The following is a 27,051-nucleotide window of genomic DNA, read 5'->3' as shown; positions in this document are numbered from 1 at the left end:
TTCCCCGCTGTTCCTGTTGCATTGTTTAGTGGTCAGAACTGAACCCTGGTCTCTGAAAAAGCTTAGTYGTTTATTCATCAACCCTAAGTTCTCCAAGACCCAAGAACTTTGTTCTTTCTACTAGAGAGATCACAAGACCAAGATCATTTCTTTGGCAGCGTCCATCCATAGTGAGGTTCCCTAGATGTCCGTCCCCCGTAACGAAGACACTTCTCCTCGGGCAGTCCCTAAGCCTATTGAGGCTTTCGGCTGCCGAGGGCAGTTCTACATTTATGCTTCAAATTTCTAGTTTCAACTGTGCAAGCAGGATGACTGTGTAGGCCTTTGTATAAAAAATCGTGCAAACAAAACAATCATCGTGAGAAATATTGCCGCACACGTTTGAGATTTGGTAGCTGAACTCTGCAAACAGGTCCTCGTTCGCGTGTCTGCGGACTGCGGGCTTCGCTGTGCCCAGTCACGGCGTCGCCTGGGTGATGTCACGGTTGGGGGGCAGTAAACCCGAGGGTCTCACTTTTGAACAGATACGGCAACTCTGAAGAGAGAGAGATTGCTGAAGACGGTTACTCCGGGTGGCAGAGATACCAAGCACTGAGGGTAAGCAGGCCTAGGTAAATAGCGTTTATTTTTGTTCCCGAAGTAATAATCAAAAGTCATTAAGCAGATGGGAGATCAATTTCCTGAGTGACACCAGGTCAGTAGTAACACAGGAGCATGCCCAGCCGGGAGAGCTGCCCATCCAAATTGGCTGGTTTATCTTCAGACTGGGCGGAGGGCCCATGTGCTTCCCCGACCACAGCAGCGAGCGCTGGTGGGAGACCTTCTGGGTACTGGGAGGGACTTGGGGCCCTTCTAGGCAAGAAGAGTGGAGCCACCTCGCATCCCTGCTGGTGGCACCGCGAGGTCCCTCCGTCGTGGTCCTTACGCACCTCCCTCGGCCGGTCCCTCAGTCAGACCCTGCCTTTGAAAGTGCCTGTGAGCGGGCTGGTCGGCACGAGCTGCTGGCATCGGATGAGCCCGGTCGGCGGAGCCGGCGTGTCAGCCGAGAGTCTCGGCCCGTCCCAGACACGACCGCTCCTGCCTGCAGCGCTTCGCTTCTCTGGAGAATGGGCAGGATGGGGAGTATTTAGACCGCTTGAATATCTGATCTGAGTTTATTAGGTTTTCCAGATCTAGGAGTCTGGATGTGAATACCCAGGGAAAGTCAGCAGAAACGGGAGGATAAATCACTGCTTTTGCGTAAAGTACAACTGCTCCRAATAAGCATTTCATGAACTAGAGCAGAATTTGCCTCTGGTTCACTATCATGTAGGATTAAGGTGTTTGATATCAGTTGACCTCTACTCTAAAAGCAAAATAAGTGAAATCCAAGTTGGTACACTGCAGCTTCTGATGGCTGTCAGCCAAAGTCAGTAAAGCTTGTACGTATGTAGGGATTGCGGTGCGTTTGCCTGGTCTTTCAAAGGTAGAAGCCATTAAAAGATTCGAAAAGAAAATCTGCCACTCAAATTTCAAGAGCAAAAGGAAAGTCTCTTGAATCTGACTGTGAGTATTTGCATCAGATCTGACAATAATATCCTACAGAGGACAGGATCATGAGGTCTTTAGTTTAGAATGACATCTGCATTTGCAGAAGGAAGAAATAATCTTTGTACAGCAGAGATTAACCAATCTCAAGTATTATCAGCTTCACAGACACTGCCTAGAATTGCTAGATACTGCCTAGAAACCGCTTTTGTTTGAGCCTACAGACAAATCGTGCTCTCGTTATAATTAGTTTGAGATAACTCAGGCCATGCTATTAAACGAGTAGGTGACCTTTAATCTGAGTGGGGATTTTAGCACACTGGATTCATTCAGAATCAGCAGGAAAAAAGTTAAAAGAAAAAAAAATCTAAGGGGAAAAGTCAAAGCCTAAGAGGTAGCAAGTAAGTTGGACTGAAAAATGTACAGAACAGCAAAAATGTAGGGGAGCGGGGAAAGAATCCTGAAATAAGGAAAGAAAAAAGTTCTAGCAAATTTCTGAGTCACCTGGACACCAAAAACACCTACATTCCTGCTGTTTCCGTTCCAACTCGTGCCATGGTTGGGCGGAAAATGGAAATAACTCCTGTTGGAGTAGCTCAGTAAGCGCTAGGAGTAAGCAGCCGTTGCGCTGCGGCGCTGTGCTCGCCCGAGAGGCGGCTGAGCAGCGCCGAGGCGGCCGGCCGCCGCGCCGGGAGCTCGGAGCAGGAGCCCCGAGGGCCTCGGCTCCTCCGCAGCTCCCTGCCGGGGCCGCGAGCGCCCACAAACACCCTTCGCCCACGCTTGCTTGACGTTGCCTCCAGCTCTGCAGGCTTCRCAACGGAGCCTTTTTGTGCACGTTCAGTAGCTTCATCTGAAATCCAGCGTTGCAGCTGCAGATCGGTTCGTGCATCAGCCTGCTTGACATTTGGGCATTTTGTTGATTAGCAGGGAAGTTTAATGGACAGATTTGCTGTCGGCTCAACAGAGTGAAGTCTTCTGACATTGGGARGCCACGGGGAGAGGAGCCGGGCTGCGCTGAGTGACGCAGCAATAGCGGCAGGGAGRGCAATGCAGTCGCTGTTCTGCCGTCAAGAAAGGCAACGTATCAATGACTAAAATCACCAGGGTGTAAAGTGAAAGTCAAACAAATTAAGGCTAAATCCTTGACTACTCTTACCAATGAAGACAAACTTTATGCACAAAATGTAGAGGCTGCTCTAACTGTTCATGGAAGAATGCTGTAAAGGAACAACTCGCCTACACCTRTCATGAGTAATTTCATTGAATGTTTTGTGGAATGCTTCGGATATGTAAGTAATATACACATCCTAAACCGTAATTCACAAAATAGTATTTTACAGATAGAAAAACTGAAGAAATGGAGCTCCCCGTGACCCTCCCCAGGCCGTACAGAACTCGGAAGTTCTCGTTGCAYGGTTTGGTGACCAGAACTACTGGCCATCTGCTGTTCCTGCAAGGTGTTTTTGGCCTTTTCACTCTTATTTAAATCAAAACCAGCTTAAACACAAAAATATTGCAAYGAGCAGAGTAAGTTTTATCAAATACTAGCCTGTTTGGTTAAAAAGCTCATCTCTTCTGTGCGGTTGAGACTACTTTAAAAAAAATCTTAGTAAAGCTGTTTGTAAGGTGCTGCGTGTGCTGAGTGCCTCCACTCTGACTGGTGTGGGATACACGAGGACTTTGGGARTGTACCAAGAGACTGCAGAGAAAAAAAGTAGGTTGTTGAGTGGAGACCTGGATTGCCCCAGCTTCRGAAGAAAACAGGCTGCCAGCTGTGATGACGGTACAGGCGTTGCCGTTGTCTAGGGCCTCCGAAAGTGAGATCCGAACGGGAGATGTAAATGCATATCTCATGTCCTGAATAGCAAATGTATGTTCCAAACCCTTTATGCCTTTAATGCAATAAAAGCAAAGGCAGCTGTATATGAACCATTTGGCATCAGCTGAACGTTCAGGGTATCTGGGACTCTATTAAATCTTTTATATGCCATGTCTTGAGCAATATACGACCAGCTGATGCCTGCCTTCTGCAGCACAAATCTGGCAGCATTACATACAATTTTTTCTAATGGCTGTATTTAACCACTGAAAAAAAATTTCCTTTGTGCAGTGAGGAACCGCATTATGCAGAAATGAGGACAAAGTAATCTTTCTGCTTTCTTGCATTGCTTTACATTGTCATGAAACCTAGATCCGCTTGAAAAATGCATCTAGATTAATTAAAGATAAAAGCACTTTGACTTGTTACCAAATAGGTATTTATTCCTTCCACAGAAGCAGATGCATGAATAGAGAAGTAGCAAAAAGATACATGTTGGGGCACTTAACATTTCTGYATGTGACACATTTCTGTGATCAGAGACATTTTATCAAGGAGTCCTGCTTGTCATGGAGGACCTGAATGGTCACGCCCTGGTAAGCCCAGAACTGACCGAGTTCCTTACATTCGTTAGCCTAGCATTAGATCTCTRTCAATAATTGCATTAATGCTACCATTAACTATTATTAACTGTAGTAGTCATAGCAATGCAAACATGCACGTGTAGAGCACCAGAGAAAATGCCCTCTTGCTGCTGCTGGCTGAGTCCGGCGCAGGTTCCCGTGGGGCTGGGCAGCTGTGGGGGGACGCGTTGCGAGTCGACCCCACAAACGGAGCAGCTCCCCAGCCGGGACGCGGCCCGGGGAGCACCAGCGCTGCCAGCTGCCAGAGCTCAGCTACCGCCCTCTCTTCGCCTCTCTGCCCCTGCCCCATAGAGAAAAATTTCTAGAGAGCTTGAAACTGGAATGATTTGGTATGTAGATGATAATGGTTGCAGTTCAGAAAGCTGTTTATTGTGATTACCAAATCCAAGCAGCTTCCATCATTTTCTCGTTTATTATACTAGGGTTTTTTCCTCCTTAGGTAAACACAGAGCAAGTGATGTTATTATAAAAAGCAATACATATTAAGATAGAGCAAATTGGAATTACTTGATGCTTGGTTCTATTTCTTGTTCTTTGAAAACAAAAACTTAAACAAAAAAAATTACTGGGAAATTAATGAGCTTCTAGCCTTCATGTGAAATAAACTGAAATCAGAGAAGAATGTTGTTCGGTGCCTGGATGGTAATTGCTCAGAGGCTTGTTTTTAGAGACGTTATATAGCAATGGCCATGTTTYAAAGGGATATAGTTAGATCTTTTCTGCTCAAAGAAATTATAAAAGATTAAGTTATTTTGACTTTTTTAAAAAAAATATACAACCAGTTTAGTCTGCTTTAGGCAGAAGTCAGATCATACTGCTGCTTTGCATTGGGCTAGGTAATTCATTATTATTATTATTATTAAATTTGCTAAATGGGGATTTAACCTTATGCTTTTGTATTATAAATGGTTTCTGGCAGTTGTAGATGATCTAATTTTGCACTTTCACATGTGCTTGATGGGAGCAGTGCAGGTCACAGGGAACAGCGGTCGAGATGTCCTGTCGTCTGCTGATCAGCACAACTTAGATGGCCGTGGAGATGTGAGCATGGTGAAACGGGCTGTCTGATTGCAATGTAGTTGTCAACACATAACAGAGCTGCTGATATGGTTACAAATAAGGGAAAAATTACGGAGCCCAGAGCCTCTCCAGCAGGTCACCAGGCCTGGAAGCTCTCTGCCTTTCCCAGTGTTGTCACCAGATTGGAGAAGACTCACCTCCACCTGTAACCTAGTGTGTCTCATGCTCCTAGTCCATTACTGCTGGACCAGTACTGCTGCTACTTATTAACTGCACAGTGGGCAGGTTACTGGAAATAGCACACCTGGGAGTGGAAGCTTTGCTCTTCCTGACACCAGCTTGGTTTAGGCTTCTCGCAGTTGCAGAGGACACCCACCGTTTTCATTTGGCTCCTGGAGGTCAGCATCCGTGGCCAGAAAGCCATCCGTCGCTGAACTGACCACCCTTTGTCTTGAACAGAGCAGAGGTCCAGCGTGGGATGGAATCTGGTGCCACATTACACGAACGTTAATAACAGAAAGAAGGTTTTATTGTAARAATTAGTCTCAGAAGGTTGTCTTCAAGGCAGATGATTCTTTCAGYGTTYGCACACASAGCAAGTCAGAAAAACAGCAAGCRTCTTARTCTGTGTAGCCACCCTGCTCACAYAGAATTATAGAATCGGTAARTTTGGAAGGGASCTCTGGAGATCATCTAGTCCAACCTCCCTGCTCAGCAGGGTCACCTAGAGCATGKTAGACAGGGTTGCATCCAGGCRGSCCTTGAAKATCTCCAGAGAAGGAGACTYCACAACCTCTCTGGGCAACCTGGTCCMGGGCTCCGTCACTCTCACAGGGAAGAAATTCCTCCTYGYRTTCAGGCAGAACTTCCTGTGSTTCAGTTTCTGCCCATTGCCTCTTGTCCGTTCACATGGGACAACTGGAAAGAGTTTRTCCCYRTCCCCCTGACACCCTCCCTTCAGGYCCTTGTACACAYTGRTMAGATCCCCCCYCAGTCTTCTCTTCCCCAGGCTGAAGAGGCCCAGCTCTCGCAGCCGTTCCTCGTAGGGCAGRTGCTCCAGCCCTCTGATCRTCTTYGTAGCCCTACRCTGGACTCTCTCCAGKAGCTCCATGTCTSTCTTGGACTGGGGAGCCCAGAACTGGACAYAGGACTCGAGATGAGGCCTCCCCAGGGCTGAGTRGAGGGGCAGGATCACCTCCCTCGACCTGCTGGCAACACTCTTCCCAATGCACCCCAGGAGACCATTGGCCTTCYTGGCCACAAGGGCACRTTGCTGRCTCATGTACTAKAGCAAACCGTAACTTGCAGTAAAAAGCCTATGGGTTGTGATGGCTACGGATATTTTAAAACTTTGCCTGGTCTCTTTCCTGTTTGCTTACGTCACCTCCCTGCTGCTGCCTTGTTGTGTCTGAAAGACAGAAATCCTGATGCGCGTTCTGACTCCCACGTCAGCTGATCGCTGCTGATCTCTGCTCGGCTTTCYGACTGGTTCAACAAATGGCAAGATGGAAAACCGCAAGAAGCCTCTGGCATGTTCTGTTTTCCCCAAATCTGATAGCTCTATTTAAAATTACGTTTCAGTTTGCTTTTAAAGGACAGCTATTCAATGATTAAAGCTTCCTGGTCRAGGGTATACTGTACTGTTACAAAGCACAAAGCAGTTTTTAATAGGAACATGAAAGTGAAGAGGCATGATGGAAATCATCTGATGAAGCTAAGGAAAAGGAATAAAGCAGATAAAGAGGAACTTAGAGGAGAGCTGCTGGCACAGTGCGGTGAGTGCCCCGGRCATGCGGGGAGGCTGTTGGGACACGGCTGGGCTCTTCGCGGAGGTGACAGACGGGACAAGCAGTCATGGGCAGAAGGTGAAAAGTGAGAAGTTCAGGCTGGAGAAAAGGACTCCCTTTTCCACGCTTCACCCCTCCGCTTGCTTTGCTCCTGATGAGCTAGCTTGGTCGGGCTTGTCTTAATGKAAGCTGCAGTTTGTATCTGCGAATGGAACCTGGGGTTGGACTGTATGTGATTTCACTCAAGCTAAAATTGTTTAGGACAAACCGTTTGAGAAGTAATCTTCTCAACCTGAGGTGTGTGTATAGTTATTTAAATCCATAATTTTCTGCTCAAATGGTAATTGTAGTGACAACTGCAAAATAATACCCATAATTTCAATGTGTACCCCTAATTGGGATGTTTTTATCTGGCTAATGATAACAACCTATTATTCTGTCACCTYCTTGCTGTAATGTGTCCTTGATGATATTACATTATGTGCCATTAGCACTTGCAAATTGTTATTAATGGGAGTGTTTTTAGAAGTGCAGAACAGTTCAGTGGCTTAGGTCTCATCTGTGGTTTTTTCTGCCATCTATGCAAACCATCCTGTCTGCCTGCTTCCAGCRTCGTAGAAATGTTTTCCTCTCTCTAATGAGTTTTGTGGAGTCACCTCGAGGTCAGTCTTGTCTCAGTTTGCTGTTCCAAATGAGGGCTGTGTGACCAAAACGCCAAATAATTTTTTTCCAATGAAAATATATCCAGTATGTTGTAATCGTAACCATGCCTGACAATTAAAGGAGGACAGACATAATTATACCAGATGTAGAGTTTTCATTAGCTCATTTAAAAACAGTTACCTTGATAATTAAAGTGTCATTAGTACTCAGAAAAATTGTAGGGAGATATGCCAAAGGAAATACTAGTTGGGAAATAGATTCAAACCTACTGATTTTTTACTTCTTGATAGAGTAGGATGGTGGAGGCCTGGTGACAKATTAACCTCTCTGATACCAAAAATTAATAGCTTTATGCATGCTGCATCTCAGGGCACATCATGGCCAAGAAGTCATGACTCTTCATGTCAGGGCGATAAGGGTTTAAATGGATAATGGAAATGTGACATTTGGTGCTTCTGGAGTTTAGAGGCTATGGACTCCTGCTTGCCAGCTGCCTGGAAGATAGCGTGTTGTGAAGCTTAAAAACTCTCCTGAATCCTGCCTCGGAAGCTCTCCGAGCTGTTCCTGCTGTGTCCGTGGCTCCCTTTGAGGTCTGGGGGCTGTGGCACAGGGTGGTACCCGGGCTACCCTGCTGGATGAGGCATGGGGTCTGAGATTTGGGGTCTTGTTTAATCTAATTATTTCTGACATACTTCTGGGCATTTTTTTATTTTCTTTGAGACTCCGTTTGACTTGTGCTTTTGAGAAAATGGACTGTGTTGGCAAATTTTTGGTAAAAATAAAACATGAGCCACAGAAATACTGTGCTTTGACTTGACTGCAGGCAGGCAGTCATCCATATCTAATCACCTTCTCTGGCCCTGCTGTATGTATTTTGCACTCATTTTCTCTTTATTTCAAGGTACTTTGGTTTGAGTTTTCTAAGCTGTGGAGTGCCTAGGAGCAGATCTGGGAGGAGACGTGAAAAAGTGCGTGGTGACCGCTCAAATCCCACCTGCCTGGGAGGTGCTGGGATGGGAGGTGTCAGCTGAATTTGTTGTAAGAACAAGATGTGGTAGAAACCACTGATCCAGATGGGCATTCAACAAGTGCTTGTTGGCCGGGCTGTCTGCAGATACACRTCCAAGGAGCGCGAGTCCGCTGCAGGCTGGACCTGGGCAGTCCTCGCGCCGAGCCGCCTTGCCTGGAGCACCACGTCCGTTCACAGCAAAACATCAAATGTTCATTTCAGTTGGGTAATGCTGCAAATGAGGCTATAGCATGCCTGGCTAAATCTTTTTTTTTTTTTTTTTTTTTTTTGGCGTATTTTAGGTGTGTATTGTCCAGAAGAGAGACACTGAGAAGATGTATGCCATGAAGTATATGAACAAACAGCAGTGCATTGAAAGAGATGAGGTTCGCAACGTGTTCAGAGAACTGGAAATCCTGCAGGAAATCGAGCACGTGTTCCTGGTGAACCTCTGGTGAGTGTCTCTTCTCGGGTTTCTTCTGGGTGGCTGCATGCGTTCGCACACGCRTTAAGCAACGCTCTGCTGGTCCTCGTGCACTTCAGCAAGATCCATGAGAGAAGTCCAGGGAGCCGTTGTCAGAAAATCCCTAAGGATACAGAAAGTGTAGTGGAGGAAGCATAGCTTGAAACAGAAGCTATCCAAATGTTATGTCATCAAACATTTTAAAACAGCTTATCTGTTTCCATTATAAATCTTTGTGTTTTTTTAAGCAAGCCTTCCTGCAAAGCTGCCGATATCATATACCTACTAAGGTACCACCTGCCAGTTTAACTGTAYTTTTGTAATTTGAGAGTGTGCTGTTTGATGAAGGTATCCTGGTGCACTAAGACACTCACAGTGATTGCCATTAAAGAAATAGTCCATGCCTTTTGCATGTAGATAGGGACAGGCTGGGGCAGTCTGTTGCACTTCATGGTGAATTGTATCCTGGGTGTGGGCAATCTTTGAACCAAATAATATCTTGAAAATCTGAAGAAACTAGCATTTTTCAGAGATACTGATTTATAACTTTTATTAATGCAGAGATTATACAAAATGTGTAGTGTTTTAAACAGATGTTAAAGATCCAGTCCTTCTAAGAACTCAGTCTCTCAGAGATTTGCTAATAGAGTGAATAAACAGAACTGTGCCCAAGCATAACCACCGTGTTCAGCAGAAAGTGTTACCAAGAAAAGTCGTGATTCTTCAAGAGACTTTAGCATTCACTGGAGGATTTTAAACATGCTTTGCTGTAGGAGCTGTGCTGCAGCCTCTGCGGAGCCTGCAGCGTGTGCAGGCACGGGCGCGCTCGGCTGAAGGCAGCGCCGGCTGCACAGCTCGCCGGGAGCCCGCTGTGCCCGAAGAGCAGTAATCTATTTTTGAGAAAAATCTCTTGAAATTACCAGGTGTTTGGCCTTTTGCTAGAGAATAGCTAATGGCAAAGTTCTTTAGAACATGTTCATTGGTCAACTGAAATACAATATTTAGAGCTCAAATATATCATTATCAGATTTTTCACAATGTAAATTCATTTGCAGATTTTAAAAATGGTGCATTAAATCCTAAGATTATTGGTGTTGAATGAGTGTGTAGCAGTTAGATTCGTGATCCTCCCATGCTGCCTGCACTGAGGTGGTCCTGTGCTCTCTGGCACGTGAAGGAGCACCTGAAGTGTGGCAGGGACCACGAAACCCGTCATCATTACCCGWGTAAGACCAGCACACCAAAAACTGAACCTGTGCTAGCAAACCTCTTTGAACACTGTTAGAAAAGGAAAGGGGCAAATACATGACRTGTGGCAAGATTATAGAAGTAAGTAACTCATAGCTTGGATTCATAGACCATAAGAAGAGTGATGAGAGATTGACAAGGAAAAAGAAGAGTGGTCCTTTWTCTTTGCTAGAAATGTGACCTGAGTAGGTTGAAATTTTACCAAGGGTTTATTTCTCAAGTGCCTTGCACATAGAGCAAGCTTGTGCCTGTAATATAGGAGCATTGAGTTAGTATGTAGTATTGCRGTTTAGAGAGTGTGTTTGAGTCAGGTAGCCAGGATTTCCAGCCCAGCCGTTTTTCAGMTATTACCTAAAATTCTTACAGCCACGACTTCTCTACTGTTAACAGGAACAAACTGTAATTGTAAAATAAAGGCTGTGCTTACTGAGAAAATAGTGGATAAGCAAAAATGATATGCTGTGTAAAAATGCAGCGAAGTGCAATGCACATGGTTTTACCTCAGAGATTACAAGGCTTATATCACTATCAAAATGTGCTTTTAAGGCTAAAATTAGTCCCTTGTGAACGGTTCCTGGATTTCATAAAGACACAGCAGGGGCAAAAGGAACAGTTTTGCTCAGGAAAGTTCCACGCTGGTAATGGGACGGACTGAACCTCCAGGAATTGCATTGCTGTGGGCATCCACTTTCTCTCACTGATTGCTACCTTCCAGACAGCTTGATGAGCAGGAGTATTTTCAAAAATTCAAAACATATAMCAATCAAAGGAAAGGGATGAAAGTTAATAATATTCTATATAGCTTTTGTTCATTGTTTACTCCAGAATAGCCAGACTGCATATTGATTTTTTTCAACATTTTAACAATTGCAAATAATTTTTGGGGGAGGTAATGACATTTTTGAGAAAACTTGTTCTGTTAGCAAATTTTTCCCTTTCAGCTTGTACATTTAGAATAAGCATACATTTGGGATAAGAACAGAAGTATGTGATTCATAAGTATTATACAATCCCACATATTCTTTCCCTAGAAATGCCGTAGCCAAATATAACAATCAAATGTGATTCTGTAGTGTATCCTCACTGCTGTCAGTGAATCTGCTTCGGATTTATAGAGGCGTTTTACTCTACAATAAATATAAGGCTCTTTTTCTGGTCTTTATGGCTAAGTTAGCATTTGTGTTTTCTAATTCATTTTCAGAATATCCAGAGATAATTTAAGTATAGGTTTATCATGTGTTTTACAAGCGAAAGTCTGAAGTTGCTYAGAAATAACTTGTTAGCAAAGCTCCAAACTTTATCCGCTAATGAGATGACTCATTCATAAGGCATAAATGTGAACTGAGCAGCTCTTGCTGAGCGACTGAGCAGCCAGCAGGAGTTGCTTTAACAATAATTTTTACTGTACACATCATTWTCGAAACTAGTTCTGGAGTTCTGCACGAGGACCGAAAGCCGTGTGAAGTGGCTCTGGAAGAGCTGTGCTTCTGCTCGTCTTCAGCAGGAGCGGGGAAGCAAAGACACTGCCGTTGTGCCCAGCACCCGGGGACGGGACGGGAGAATCCGCAGAGCGTGGSGCTCGCCCGTTCCAGGGAGAGCCCCGGCTGCGGTGGGCGCTGCACGCGGGGAGCTTACTTCCAGGCTAAACCAAGACCGGCAGTTTTAGCGTAAGGAAAGAAAGATGGAGAGGAAGAAAGATACCCTTGAGCATGCATCAGGAGAACAGCATTGGCACAAGAGCAAGTAGATAGATTAGACACRGACAAATTAAGGCAGGAGGGGTATTGGAAAGCTTCTGCCTATGCAGAGAACTTGCCTKGGGATAACCCCGTCCCTGAGAAACGAGGTGCTCGAGAATCCGTTCGCGTTGGGCGGTTTTCTGAAGAGCTGAAGGAGTAGACCCCAAACCCTCGATGCGACTCGGGCCGGGAGGCCGTAGCTGCCTCCCCAGAGGAGATGCTGCTCAGACGGCAGTAGGTTAAAAGAAGACAACATCTTGAATTACGCTTGCTTAATTAAAAAGCTGTAAACATTGAAGCCAACATATGCTCGTAGTGGGAATGTTTGCAGTTTTCCACAGGTGCTGTGTATTAAGAGAGAGGAAGCCCGACCGCCTTGGGTAAGGCGTGCGGAGCTCAGCGGGCGCCGGGCGGCTCGCTCACTGCGCCTTGTGCCCGCAGGTACTCCTTTCAGGACGAGGAGGACATGTTCATGGTCGTGGACTTGCTGCTCGGTGGTGACCTCCGCTATCATCTGCAGCAAAACGTTCAGTTCACGGAAGAAACGGTCAAGCTCTACATCTGTGAAATGGCTCTGGCTCTGGACTACCTGCGAAGCCAGCACATCATTCACAGGTGACGCCAAAGCCCGCTCCTCCGAGCTGAACGAGCRCGGAGCGGCAAGGGGATGTGTCCTGGAGGAGCCCGGGGCGGTCTGGAGCTGCGGGAAGCTGGCGCCGGCCCGGAGCAGCCCGCGGGTGGTGCCCCCGTGAGCTGCGGGGCCTCTGCTCGCCGTGGTGGGGCCCCTCGTGCTCTTAGTGCTGCTTAGGCGGGGAGCCCCTCCGTTAAACTGCACCTGGCAGTGGCCGGTTCTGGACGTCGTCCTGGCTGCTAGACCTGTCTGTTGGTCAGTGAGGGAAGAAATCTCAATTTTTACTGGCATAACTGAAAGCAGTGCCTTCCGGGATTTATTTTTAACATGATCAGGGGCTTGGTAGAAATAGGGCTAATCTTGCAATATTAATTTTCATGGAAGTGGACGCTTAAACCGGACAGGTGCTCCCACATTTTGGTTTGATTGCCCAGGAAAAGCATATTTCTAATCCATCTGTGAGGGACTACTATTTTTGTTTTATATCTTTCTAATTTTTGATAGATAAAAAGTTGCTTTTGTTGTTAAGTTGCATCTTTAATGTGACTGAGASTTCATCTTACTATAACCTTGTTTGTTTTTGCAGAGATGTAAAACCGGACAACATTCTCCTTGATGAGCAAGGTAGGAACTATATTTCTAGCTTTTTCTACCTCCTTCACATGAGGTGCTGTTTTTTTAGTGTCTCACATGCTGTGTGTCTCTTTATTTGGAAAAAGGGTGTAAAAGGCACCACTCCATTTATTTGAGTGGGCTTTGCTTGGTCTTATGCCTTGTACCGCAAAGGGAAGTGCAYGAACTCCTCTCCTCAAAAACCCCTCTGGCTCTGTTCACCTCCAGTCTACTTCTCCTCTCACTAGTAGCTCCAGTGCCTCTTATTTTGCACAGGTTGTCCATGCAAGAAATACAATGCTTTCCAATGTGAAGAAACACTGAGTTTTAAAGTGAGTGCTCTGAACATATGCCTTGAGCAGGAAAAWAGATAGTTTTGATGTTTTCTTGATYTAGATTCKTCTGAGTCAAGATCTAGACTGAGCYAGGCAGAGTAAGTTCAAAAACCTTCACTAAGAGCATCCTGATAATGGCTCTCCGAGGTCTCCACAGGAGAACTTACTTGTGAGGTCCTATATTGACCTCTATTCCCCTAGCAGAACTTACAAAATGAAGGCATAATCTCTCAACATGGCAGGCTCCAAACCGCGTTTTGTCATACAGGCTCATCAAAACCAAAGCTGCTACTTGCATGGAAGCTTATTAGAAAACAGYGCAGGGTATAATGCCCAAACATAAATGAGAAAGAGAAGATTTTAAGTAATAGGACAAAACCATTTGTGATTTACACAACATTTGCAGAACTGCCTGATAGATGCAGAAAAAAATGGGTAGATTTTCTGTATTTCACATTGRTTTGAAAATAATGACCCACAAGCAAGTTTTGAGACTAGTTGTTTATCTGCCAACACTCATATTTGATTTTTTTTCTTAATGCTCGTCTCAGATTACGAACGGTATTTGAGGTAATCATTAGTTTGTTGTGGTTGCAATATAAGGAATCTATGAAAAGTCATCTGAGCAGTATGGAAGAGAGCATTAAACTGGCTGGTCTCTTTTATAGAACATTCTTGTTTGTATTGGAAGCGTGGTCTGAATTAAAGGATTAAAGAACAGTGGTGTTCCCCAGAGTGAAAATCCTGTTGTATTAGATTGAGCTGTAGGGAGGTCTGTTTTTCTCTCCATACAGTATCTCTTTCAAGGACCTCACAGAGAGTGTCTTTGATCTGAAGAAGACACTTGAACACAGACTGGCTAGTGATAATCCCTAATCAAGTGCTCAACAGTTTGTTCATCTGTAACGTGTGTCTTTGGCTCTTTTGAGGTCAGATAGCATGATTTTTCATGTGTATAGTTCATATCAGACAACTTSTTTGCAAAAAGAATGGACAGGGAAGGATGTCCTAATGAAACCGCGGACACCTTGCGCTACACACTCCAATAGCAGCCCCTCCATATTTAAGTCTTCTTCGGTGTATGGGGAAGGAGATTTGTCCTGTCTCAGRGAGCCGTTTTTCTCCAAGCATTGGAGAGCTGTCCCATGCATTGCCCGAGTATTCACCAGTGAGGAATAACAAACACTAGCAGTGGGATCAGCCAGCCCTCTCATCACACTTGGACTCGGTGGCTGGCAGTTCCCAGCAGTGCAGTGCCTCCCTGTGCAGCCCAGTGTGCAGGCGTTTGCTCTGGCTCACCTCTAAGACAGCTCTACACGGTAGTTAGAAAATCATGGAAGAGCAGGCTGGCGTGTAGCARAAGTCATGTCACGGTTTCAAAGCAATGTCAACTCTGTCTAGATGTTCCTGGCCTCCATTTGTCTTGCAAAGTTTTTGGAAGACTGTTGATAGACTGTCACTTCCCTAAGCAAGTTACCCGTGTGTTTGACTATTGCTAAAAAGTTTTTTCTGGTGTCTTACAGAAATCTCTGTGGCTTCAGCTTATGCTTATTATTCCTGATTCTCTATAGTTTGTGTGTGAGGTAAACAGCATCTTCAACAACAATATTATAGTAAAAGACTTGGAAATGTCTGATCTGTGCAAAAAAATACCCTATCACCACTTGAGTGTTTATCTAATTTGCCTTTATTTGGCTGTCCAAGTCTAGGCTGCAGATTTAAGAAGAGTAGGTGTTTTCCAAAGTTTGATAATGAGACTTTTTTTTCATGCTCCCCCCTCCCYTTTTCCTAGAATTTTCTGTCCTAATGACAAAGAATGTAGAAATGAAGAAAGTATTCCAGGACTTTTCAAAAAATCTTAATGATTTCTTGATAAAGTTTTAGAGTTTGGAAAATGTTGTTCTGATTCCATTTGGACTAGGATGTCCAAATCTGCTATGTTATGCACAGAGTGTCAATACTATTTTACTGTAGCTATTTGGAGGTAGTCGTGGCTGAATGGCTTTCATCCAAATGCAATTCCAGATTTTCTTTCTTTTAATCAATGCTACCACGGCATTATCTTAGTATAGCATTTCCCTATTGTCTTCTTTGCTAAATATAGGTCTGGATATATCAATATGACCAAACGCTGGAGCTGATGTAGGTTACTAGTTCCCAAGGTAGGCTTATTAGTAATGTTTAAGCTTTGCAAGCTTAAACTGTTACCATTCCTTTTCTCACTACCTTATGCATCCCTGTATTTTTGTGCTGCACCTTGGGTCAATGTTGTCACATACCTCGTGTTCACTCATACGAACTAAAAGTTGAACTCAGGTTTTCCAAATGGTTAAAAATTGGATGTTTAAAATTGGACTTGTTTTTGTCCCAAGTTTGAAGCTCAAAATCCCATAAGAGTCTACAAATCTTTTTTTCTTTTCTTCTTCTTCTTTTTCTTTTTTTTTTTTTTTAATCTTTTCTCATGGTCATCCTTGAAATTTAGTCTGTCTAAACAGTGCTCCATGTAGGGGTTAATGATATTTTAGAAAGTGGGGAATAGGCACTGTAGTCCTAAAGGAAGCCTGTTGATTTTCTGAATGTCCATGTAATTTAGATGGATTCTGAGAGCTGATACGTTTATGCCATGGAAACCTTTGAAGAATCATTGTGAATCTCAGCTCAGATAACTTGGAACAAAATGGAGAGTATCCAAGTAGGATGGAAGAGGCTGGATATTTTAAATGACCATTATTCAAAATGTGAAGCTCCAAGTTAGATTTGAAAGTCAAGACACAAAGCTAGCTACCATTTAAATGTTTTCCATCTGACAAGTCTGAGATCTGGAGAAAATTTTAGGATCTTAGAGCTATTTAGTGGGATCTAGATTCTGAGCTGCCTCCACCTGTGCTACACTGTCTGATAGCAAATGCTGTTGAAAAATTTTGTATTGTAACTCTACGTGGCGATTGTTTGTTCTGCCATTAATTCCTTCTTGAAATCTGTCTTTATTTAAGGTCATGCACATTTAACAGATTTTAATATTGCAACAATAATTAGGGATGGTGAAAGAGCAACCGCCTTAGCTGGAACCAAGCCATACATGGGTAAGAAATAATAGCTGCTCGTTACATTTCTACTTTACATTCGGAGAACACTCGCAGCATGCCGTGTTATMATCTGTGTCTGCCACAAGGAACTGAATTAATTTAACACCTTAATGCGTGCACTTAAGTCATTCAGCAGAACCGAATTATGTGAAAAGTGAAACTCTCGAAATGAATGAATTTTTCTCGGAAGATCGCTCGTGATCCTCTTGTGTTTGCCTGCCTCCCTCTCCCGGTCTCCTCACCGGTGCTGTTTAGGGCTGGGGCCTGGCCCTTCCCAGGGCAGCTGCCAGGTTTCTCCTGCCCCTCGCGGGGAGTGAGGGCTCCCAAGGGGCTCTGTAGCCACGGGGCTTGACAGCGACCTGCTCAGGGAGGAGAGAGGCTCTGAGTCTTGAATGTGCTTGTAAAGCCTCACCTGTGGCATTAATGCATGAAAATAATGATAACATTCACGTAGTGGCTTATGTGAAACAGGTGGCTGAAAGAGAAACAAACAGCAGTCTGTGAATAAATCGTCCTATTTTTGTTCTTTCTGTTCAGCTCCGGAGATTTTTCATTCATTTATGAACGGTGGGACAGGTTACTCCTTTGAAGTTGATTGGTGGTCCTTGGGAATTATGGCTTATGAACTTCTTCGAGGATGGGTAAGGTGTTCTGTGCTGTCTCATACTCTAAGAACCATGCTTTCTTGGGAACTTCAGAGAGAAAAGTCTTTATCTCCTGACATATTTCTATTTTTTTTTCTCAGAGACCGTATGATATCCACTCCAGTAACCCAGTAGAGTCTTTAGTTCAGCTCTTCAGTACTGTGAGTGTTCAGTACTCGTCTGCATGGTCAAAAGAAATGGTTGCGCTCTTAAGAAAGGTAAATAATAGTCTTTTTGGCATAGTTCAAATTGTACCTAAGCTACAGCTATAAGSTATAACTGTGGCTATTAGCTATAAGCTTACAGGACTGATGAGAAACTTTTTCATGGTATTAATAATGAAATGTTGAAGTAGGACTAATTCTTTATGACTTCATTCAATCATGTTAAGCACAAATTAATCTCTGCAAATTGTGTTTCATTTGATGACTTATCTCTGTCATAAAATGCATTATGTTTGGTAAAAAATGAAGAAAAAGGCTGATTTTGGTGTAACAATCAAATTGTTACCGAGGCTAGAATTGTGTTTGTTTAGCATCTAGTGTATGATCTTCACAGCTTTAAAAGGTAATAACGATAACTGAAATAGCAGTGTAAAATACATGTAAGTGTTTGCTCACCCTGCTGCGGTAACTGCTTTCTCCACAATTCTGCAAGACTGAAGAACCAGTTTCAGGTGCATTTAGTTATTGTAAGTGTCTGTGAAGTTTTATATTTTATATATGTGCGTGTGTGTGTATTTACACATGTAWATGTATGTACATATGTGATATATATGTATGCCTATATGGGGCAGTCTGTTGCTTTAATTTTACTGTTACAGYTAGGAAGTTTTGATTTGTTGTAGAAACTGGTTAGCTTTTGCTTGCTCAGAAAAAATAGCTGATCAGTAAGCTGTAGAAAAGATACACATAGTGCTGACAACAAATAAGCGATTACAATATAAGTTAATGTTGGGTGGACAATTTACATAATTAGATTTTATTTTAATGAGAAACAGAGTTGTTTGTTAGTCACTGCAATAGGAAGTATTCAGCAAGATCACAATGCCATCTACTGGGTTGAGTTGAGGAATACATGCTTTGAAAAAGACTATGGAAATTAAATGTCTAATCAGAAAAATACCAGTAACCACCTGAAACTAGAAAGACCCTTCATATTCTCCCAAATCACTGGAATTTCCGTTCTTGAAGCGCCACAGCGGGGGTCTTCCCTGCCGAGGAGAGCCCGGTGCGACCCTCCTCGACGCCCGGGGACGCCCCGCGGGAGGCGAAGCCTGGAGTCACGTCAGACACTGCTTTGCCCCGCTGGGCTGCGCGTACTTCTTTGCTTACCGCACCTCGACTAAGAAGCTGGCTASTCTGCATGCTGAATTTCTGTGGCACGGGCTCCAGCCCCACCTGGGGCAGCTGTGAGCTACATACGCTGTATGCACATGTATGTATACCTATACATGTGTGTATCTATATGTATGTGTATGCATATAATATATGCATATATGCACACACATATGCACACACTATATATATATGCACTACACACATCTAGAGCTGTCATGGCATCAAAGTCCAGTATCTTGGTATCTCTGCAGCACTCAAGGAGAACTTACTGCTGGGTAAGTGTATAGACTCACGGTGACTTTACTCTCTAATGATAAATACCCTCACTGTAATTTTAAAGACAATTTTATRCAATGAAAAAATTACCTTAAAAGTTCATCCAGACAGTAGCTGCTAACAGAGGTAATTTTAACTGGAACTGGATGTATCTCAACAGCATTTTATAGAAGGTTGTAGAGAGGTTTASGGGACTTGATGGTGGCAATTTTTACTGCCCAGGGAATTGTATAGACTCCAGAATACACCAGAAGGGGATGAGACCTGCTTTTATGTAACAAAAACTAAAAAAGCATCCAAAAGGGAGCGGTGCTGTTACCATAAAAGACTGTTGCGTGCCACAGCCGACAGCAGATCTGATGCACAGCAAAACAAAGAGCGTGACGGAACATTTCTTAGTCCCAATAGATTATCAAGTAATTAGTATTACCATGGTGAGGCTTTGATATTGAAGTGCTTTTCCTTCACTGTGCTGCTGTCAGGAGTATTGCATTTTGATTTTTGTAAGCTGGACACCGCCACACATTGGCATGCTTTAGTTCACAAACACCCGTGGGTTGAATTTTTATTAGACTGTGGATACATTGACCAGGCTGGGGCAGTGGGGTGCATGCTGCCTTCTTCGAGGATGATCACCTTTGGCATTGGAGAAATACTGAAGACTGATTTTATTTTCTGCAAAAAGGCCATAACCATCTGTAATTACCCTGCTTAGAACAACACTGTCATTTTTTAAAGGAAAGACACAGTCATAGATGGGCATTCTGTAGAGTTATTGCTRTGCATAGGCCATTAGTCAAAAGGTGCTACTCACTACATTTGTAAATGCCCAGAACTGAGCTGGGGAGGCTGGATTAAAATTCTAAATGCTCTTGAAAAACTGCAAGAAATGGTCTCAGAGTAACAGCGGGATGCAGCTCCATACCTGTAAGTTCAAGACTTTATAAGCAGCTGCACAAACGTGCAATGGGAGCGACYGGTGAGAGAGCAGCACTTCTGCAAACAGTGTGAGGGCCGCCGTGGCTTACGAGCCAGCAACGTCAGGCTGCTAGGAGAAGGGAGAACGCGGGAGGATTCTGTAAACAAGCTGCAAAGTTGCTATCGATAAAGCTTCAATTAAATTTTTCACAGGCAAATGCTAATCTTACAGTTTTTTTGGGGAGCCCTATATGAATTCCTTCTTAGAGATACCTAAAACAGTCCTAAAAGCAATAACTGAAATTGGTGGCAGCCACGCTTTGAACATATAGTGCAGTRTACAGTGCCAAGTTCTTTGAAAAATCACATCTGTCCTCAAGTCAGTGTCTCAGGTGAGCAGCCAGGCTAAGAGATTGTTTTGAATTATTTTTGTACRTGCCATGAACAGAATAATATCCTCCCATTTCACAGAAGTGTTTTGAAAATAGGACATGTGAAGCTTGATGCTGAAATGATGAGGCTCTRAGGAAATTAACATTTTTCCAAAAGAGCAGGGCCCCCAGTGAGGCAGAACTACAAGATGCGATGTCTGTTCCACCGTTCATCCTTGAACGAGGAAGCGTCTGTAGGGCAGACTGTAAGTGGCGGCGCAGTGGAAGATGATGCATCGTAAGCAGGCACAAGCGGCACAAACCCGTGCTCATCGGAGTTCTCTGGTTTTTGAGTGTTGGACTTGTCAACCTTCAGAACATTTTTCTGGTTTTATCTATGATGTGCTTACATGCTTCTCACAACTGAGTCTTTGCTCTATTGCTGAATTACGCGAGCGCGTTTAGAAGACAGGGTGATCCTCTCTCCTCTTTCTCGCTCGAGCGCTCCGGGAATGCTTGTCATTTCAGCTGCTGACCGTGAACCCCGAGCATCGGTTTTCCTGCCTCGCTGACGTTCAAGCTTCAGTTTACTTATCAAGTGTGATCTGGAGCGATGTCTGCGAGAAAAAGGTGGAGCCAGGCTTTGTCCCTAACGTRAGTAAAGGAGTGCCTTAGTTTCCCTCTTCTGGCCAGTGATCCGTTTACAGCCTACGATTAGCTGTTACATGCAGCAGAGGCTTTCTGACTTGGAAGTAATTTCTGAACATTTTGTTGAAAGAGAGAATCTCTTATGTGACCAAAATCTACCTATGGTGTCTTTGTACCCCCTAACAGAAAGGTCGCCTGCACTGCGATCCCACCTTTGAGTTGGAAGAGATGATTCTGGAGTCAAGACCCCTGCATAAAAAGAAGAAAAGACTTGCAAAGAACAAGTCGAGGGATAACAGCAAAGACAGTTCACAGTCCGTAAGTGCCTTCTGGAGTAAGTCAATGGCAGGAAAAGCAGAGGTACTGAATCTGGAGGTGGGTAGTGGTAGTTGCTGTGGCAACGACTTCGTAACGTGGTGTTGTAACATGAAAGGAGAGCAAGAGAGATTGAGGCACGCACTGGTCAAGAGAAGAAGCAGGTAAATAAATAAAAAGCCCAAATGATGCTGATCTTCCTGGGAGGAAATAGCCAGTTTCTGAGAGCTGGGGATGGGGTTACCTCATAGTACCTTACCCAAGCGCTGGATGATGGCACTCAGAAACATCCAATGACTCAGTCCTGATGCTGGGGTAGCTGAGCCACAGAATCACACAGAATCACAGAATGGAGTCCTTTATATTTAATTCTTTTTTTTTTCTGTCACCTTAGTTTACATCTGTATAAGCCTGTTCAGKACTCTCAGATTACTTTGAGGTGGACATATTCTCAGGGTGTTGACTGAGGAAACGTAATACTTGTCCTTGAAAGAAGTGAACACACAAGTACTTTTTGGAGAAAACCCATTATTGGGGAAATTGCATTGGAGATAGATAGGATGCATTTGTTTCTTTTCTTCACCGTGGAAGTCTGGCATTTCTGTGTCATGAGGAGGATGAATGCAGTAATCTCCGTTTCACAGATCACAAATACCCCTGGAATAAAACCATCTCATCATGAAGCACAGTAGGTATTTACTCTTGGAGAAAAATCAGTATTTTGTAGGGATATTTGGAGATAAAGCTGGTGTTCAAGGGGAGGCCTGTGTGAGGGAATATTGGTTATGCCTGAACGCCTGCCTCAGTGCTCTCTCCCTTTCTTGGTTATACAACATTTCTGCTGCCCACCCCCCTCCAGTGAGAAGAAGAATACCCATTATCTGTGAAGCGGCAGGATGTATCCGCTGTTAGCATTTTTGCCTGGCTTGTTGTCTGCATCAATTAACTGCAATGGATCACTTCCTTCTTCAGCCGCAGTTAATGTTGCAATCAATGAGAGTTACTGTAAAGGCTGAGGAATGAATCGGGAAGCCAGAGGAAAAACTCAGAATAAGCAAACTTGAAAATAACTCGCCGAGGTTTTGCTGCTAAGACAGTTGAAGGCACTTTGTACGCCAAGACCTAGGGCATGATTTCCAGTACGACTGCGTATTTTAGCTGTCCRTTTTATGCAGTTCTCAGGGCTTTGGTGGACGTGCTGCCCTGCAGCCGAGAAGGGCAGGAGTTTGGGGTCAGACTGGGGCAGCCGACCCTGCTCGGGGGGAGAAGGAGCTCCACGGAGGTGGAGAAGCAGCTGTAGAAACGTGCGAGCGTGGGTGGGTGACTGCGCACGGGCGGTCGCCTGCATTGAGGATGGGGTATGGCACTGTGGAGCAGGAGCAGCTGTTCGACAGCTGGGGAAGAAAGCGGTGAGAAAATTTATGTGTACAGGGGAGTGGGAGGGGGGACCCATGCCGGCTTTGGGGGCACGGTGCAGTCACAGTGTCTGACTTCAGATGAGGGCTCYGTACGTAGAAGGAGGTGATACAGAAGAGGAAGGTAAAAATCGGAAGGCACAAGCTCCCTGCACGTGGGCCCTTCCCGCGGGCTCGGCGGGCGCTGAGCGCTTCCCCGCCGCGCACGCGTGGGCGGGCGGCTCGGCGGGGGCTGGCGGGTGAGCAGCCCCAGGGCAACCGTCAGCCCTGCGCGCGGGACGGCCTGAAAGGCTTGTGCGTTACTCCTTCAAGAAGTAAAAATACTGGCTTTGGGCTGGTCCCCTCGGCCCGGCTGACTTTCATCAGTAGGAACAGAGAGTGCTTATGAAAACGGATTATACAGATAAATATGTTGTTTGTGTGAGTTGGCAAACTGCGCACACCGCAGATGAAACAAACCGCCAATAAGAGACATGAAAGCAATCAAGTTGTGCTATTTCCATCATCTGTTTAGCCTGAAGTTGCTAGTGGCTGAATACACCCTGTGCATACAGATTCAAGCACTGTGGTGCTGTAGAAAAGCAATGCAGAAAAGCAAGGACTTCTTACGCACTTTTTTTTTTTTTCTTCAACAGGAAAATGACTATCTCCAAGAATGCCTTGAAGCTATCCAGCAAGATTTTGTCATTTTTAACAGAGAGAAGTGAGTGTGCGTGGGTATTTTGGGACTGAAAGGTTCTTTTTCCCGCCTATGTTAGGAAACGGAGTGCTGTTGCTAGTCTCACAGGGGCTGGATTCTGGGTGACGGCTTCAGCTGAGTGAGCCGAGCGCGCTCAGGGGCTGCGTCTGGGTAGCCGAGAGGCTGTGCCGGAAGGGGAGACAGCATCAGTGATTAGTCACTGCTGCGGTTCAATGAAACACGCCACACTTGTGGGATTTAGAAAAAATGCATCGCTCCTCTGTTCTGCGCAGGTTAAAGAAGAGTCAAGAGCAGACGAGCGAGTCCGCGTCTCCTCCGGAAACCACCGACGAGGCCGAGACGGAGGCCGAGTCCGAGAGCTCGAACTTGAACATGTGCAGCTCCGTCTGCTCCTCTGCGGGCAGCAGCTAGGACTGCAGCGGCAAGGCACGGAGCCGCGAGCCGGCGCCACCCTCGATCAATCTTTCTCAGGTTGCGTTGAGTAACGCGGGCCGTACTCGGAGTACGCCTGAAGAACAGATACGAAAACCAGTCTTGCAAAGCTGTAGCAAAACAGATGATAGTTCTTAGAGAACTGCGGCCGTGGGCTGCGGCGACTGCCAGGTCTGCGCGCTGGGTCGCTGCTGCGAGTAAAGATACTCGCTATGCAACGCGGCGGGGGAAGGAGAGCGGTTTCGTTCTTGTTTTTAACATCAGATTGCTGCTCTGGGCATGTTTTTAATACAAAAAGTTRATGCGTTACGTCCTTGGGTTCAGCAAGGGAGCGCAAGGAGTAGGTGTGGGAGGGCGATGCGAATTTTACTGTGGCGACCAGCAGTGGCGGCTGCCGTGCCGGTGGACGATCCTCGRGGCGCTCCTGGCCCGTGGCGGGTGGGACCGGCCGCGCGGGCGCCGAGAGCCGCGGTCCCGCGGCGCGGGGACGTCCCGGGCGCGTCCGAGCCGCTTCCGCGGCGAACGCGTCCCCGTGCGCCCCGGGGGGCCTTCTGGGGCTGGGGGCGGTGGAGGCGCGATGGGGCCGTGCGCGGGGCTTGGCACGTGCACGCGGTGCATGGCACGGTGCGGCGCGGTGCACGGCGCGGTGCACGGCGCGGTGCACGGTGCGGTGCATGGTGCGGCACGGTGCACATGTGCGCGGTGCATGGCACGGTGCACGGTGCAGCGCGGTGCACGGTGCAGCGCGGCCCGGGCTGCGCTGCGCCCGCCTGCCCGGTGGGGACGGGTCGGCTCGCCGTGGGCAGGCTTCGCTGGCAGCGGCGGCCGCTCAGGCGCGGCGAGCGGGGAATACCTTACGTCACCCTTCAATTTCCTTTATTTTAAGCGTAAAGCRAAAGCACTGTATATAGTTTACCAATACCTGTTTTAACTTCTTGGTGCGACAAGCGAGCTCTTCGACTGCGTTCAGCTGTGAATATTGCCTTTCCTATTGCTTCAGGAGCCTTTACTGTAGTGTTGCTTGATATCTGCTGTATGGGGGCCTTTTAGTTACTACTGCTAAAATGAGCCCTTGGTTCTACCATACCGTACAACTCCTCTTGTGATGCACATAGATTTTTTATTATAACTCTGTTCACATCAAAACTATCGTGAGCTGTTTGCTGCCAGCTGTTCAGGAGGTTGTTGGGTTTGTATCCTTACTGTGTATTCRTAAAGCAAAAATGGATAGAAAATGTTTTCAACAGCTGCACATTCTTTCAGAGCAAATTTTTCTGCGTTTTCAGGTCCCATTAATGAAATAAAAAGGTGTAACCAGTGTAAAACCATTTTATACCAAAAAAAAAAAAAGATAGATACAAACACAACTATTTTCCACAGTTTTATGTGGAAATTAGTAGATGGCTTAAAAAAAATTGTGCAGAACCCATTTTCATTAAAAAAAATATATACTTTAAAGAAGCCTGCAAGTGTGGGGGCCTGACTTGTGTGGGGAGGGGGCAGTGCTCGTGCCAAGGGCGCAGGTGGATTYAGGCAGCCTGCCGTGTGCTGCTGGTTCGTCACGGTCCTGTGAACTTCAGGGAATAATAAAATGGCCTGAAATGTTTTGCTCCTGATAGGAGGGGTCTGGTGCCCCCCGGGCTGCACGGGGCACACACGAACCCCGATGCCTGGCGCGGTGCCAGCGGGTGCAGCCGAGGCAGGATCGGGTCAAAACACGCGTCCACCTGGGGAGCACGAATGGCTGGGGGGGAGGGAGGGTGTCGACTGGGATGAATAAGCCTTTTTTAATTCTTTTCTGTAGGCGCCATTTCCTTATTTATCTTCCTTTTGTAAATGGGTTTYCAGTAGCAAAAATAGCAGAGATACTGCCCTAATACCTAGGTGGGGAATAGGCTTTATCGATGCCTATTTGTGCAAAGTCCCTGGAGAAGAAATCGCAAGAGAAGRGGGCCCATGAAGAGGGAAGACGGTGAGGAACAGGTTCGCTGGCCTCAGTGTTACAAAGCCCGTGATGGGTGCTCGCGCCGCGCTGTGCTGCCGCTGCCGCTGCCGCTGCCGGCGGCCCTGCTCCTCCTCCTCCTCCTCCTCCCCACCGCTGCCACCCGCTCCTGTCAAAGCGCAGTGCTCTGGAAGTCACCGTACCATTTCTCCGCTATCTCGGAGGCTTTTGAGCCCGATTCAGCTCCAGACACAAGCGAAGCRCGTGCTGAAGTCCTGGAATACCATTGCAAAACCCCGTGATGCAGAGCTTGAAGTGTGTTGGTAGCCTGCGTTGGTTTACAGCTCTATGAGACCCAGGACGTGGTAYTTTTCTGCATATAAATATTTAAATATGTGTATTTTTTGTATGATGGATTTATACAGGGTGCTCCATTATCCGCTGTGAAAAGCCTCCATCATCTATGAATTATTCTCCTTAGGTTCCTTGCCATAAGGTGTTTTCTTAGCTCTGTTGTTTTACAAAGGTGTGTGTTTTTAAATGTTTCCATTGAATTCTGCAGGTGTCACTGGGAATTTTGCATAAAAAATAAAAGCCAGATCAGGCTGTAATGTTTCTTTTGATGCTAATTCTCTCTTAGCCTATACCTTGCCCCCCCCCAAAAAAAATCAAATAATAGCAAAACCACCTACACTATGAACTTGACCTTGGCCCGTGCTGAAATCCTGATGCCTTGGTGGCTCTTTTTAAAAAATTACTTCAGTGGAAATCAGATATGTATAAAGTATAGCTTCGTATTTTATGTTAATACATTTCTGTAATTCTTATTGCATGAGAAACACTACCACCTCACAGGAGGAGATTTAAGTTATGACAACGGATCCGTGTTTTTGCAGACACTGCGAGAGGCCATTGCATATGTGGAGTAATAAATGTGTATTTTTAACACTGCCAAACCTTTGTACTCATTTCTAGGTTAGAGATCTCTAGCAGGAAAATCAAACAAAAAAAAAAATTGACTCTCCGAAGCAGCCTGTGCTGCAGTCGCCGCCCCTGCTTGCGCAGCGCCGAGCGCGGCTGCTCGCCCCACGCCGCATTTTGCTCGCGGGAGCACCGTGGGCAGCAGCGTTTTGCAGCCTTTCACGTGCAGGTTGCTCCCGAGACGGTTTTTCCCTCCGCACCCCGGGGCGGGCTGGGGGTGGTGGTGGCGGCTGGAGGCGCCGGGGCTCCGGGGAAGGTTTTTGCACGGAACGGCCGTGCGCGAAGCCGCGGTGCCGGGCCGCCCTCGCCGCGGCGGCACCCCGCTGCCGCCTTCCCGCGGCGCGTGGCAGAATCGGCCGCGGCTGCAGGCGCGTTTTCCAACAGGCTTTATTGAAAGGAACGGGCACAGGCCAGGCGCCGGGTGAGGGGCGCGCGCACATCGCGGGGCGACGCAGCCCGGGCGGTGCCTTCGCTGCCCACGCTTCA

The 27,051-nt window shown here is 45.9% G+C and overlaps 2 protein-coding genes and 1 long non-coding RNA gene across 4 annotated transcripts in view; 2 read left to right on the top strand and 1 right to left on the bottom strand.

Annotated features, from left to right (window-relative positions):
* STK32C (serine/threonine kinase 32C) overlaps positions 1-24,267 on the top strand; it is an 86,375-nt gene extending 62,108 nt beyond the window's left edge. For both annotated transcript variants that reach the window (XM_085299780.1, XM_085299779.1), the window contains 10 exons: positions 8,772-8,923; positions 12,361-12,534; positions 13,137-13,174; positions 16,491-16,580; positions 17,121-17,224; positions 17,329-17,445; positions 20,661-20,786; positions 20,967-21,098; positions 23,146-23,213; positions 23,483-24,267. In XM_085299780.1, coding sequence (XP_085155906.1) covers positions 8,805-8,923; positions 12,361-12,534; positions 13,137-13,174; positions 16,491-16,580; positions 17,121-17,224; positions 17,329-17,445; positions 20,661-20,786; positions 20,967-21,098; positions 23,146-23,213; positions 23,483-23,621 — 1,107 coding nt within the window. In that variant the 5' untranslated portion in view covers positions 8,772-8,804 and the 3' untranslated portion in view covers positions 23,622-24,267. The remainder of the gene's footprint in view (positions 1-8,771; positions 8,924-12,360; positions 12,535-13,136; positions 13,175-16,490; positions 16,581-17,120; positions 17,225-17,328; positions 17,446-20,660; positions 20,787-20,966; positions 21,099-23,145; positions 23,214-23,482) is intronic.
* LOC146598756 (uncharacterized) lies at positions 2,883-5,082 on the top strand. The gene is made up of 3 exons (XR_014895209.1): positions 2,883-3,054; positions 3,802-3,942; positions 4,958-5,082. It is a non-coding gene; the product is annotated as an uncharacterized LOC146598756 (long non-coding RNA).
* Positions 23,668-27,051, bottom strand: part of DPYSL4 (dihydropyrimidinase like 4) — a 13,150-nt gene continuing 9,766 nt past the window's right edge. The window contains exon 13 of the mRNA XM_085299798.1: positions 23,668-23,718. Within this exon, the coding sequence (XP_085155924.1) occupies positions 23,668-23,718 (51 nt within the window). The remainder of the gene's footprint in view (positions 23,719-27,051) is intronic.

The sequence above is a fragment of the Rhea americana genome, unplaced genomic scaffold (assembly GCF_003343005.1).
Source record: "Rhea americana isolate MKP2758 unplaced genomic scaffold, rheAme1 scaffold_154, whole genome shotgun sequence".
In the NCBI taxonomy this organism is placed as follows: domain Eukaryota; kingdom Metazoa; phylum Chordata; class Aves; order Rheiformes; family Rheidae; genus Rhea; species Rhea americana.
Note: the sequence above shows the minus strand (reverse complement) of the source record. Positions and strands in the feature narration are given on the sequence as shown.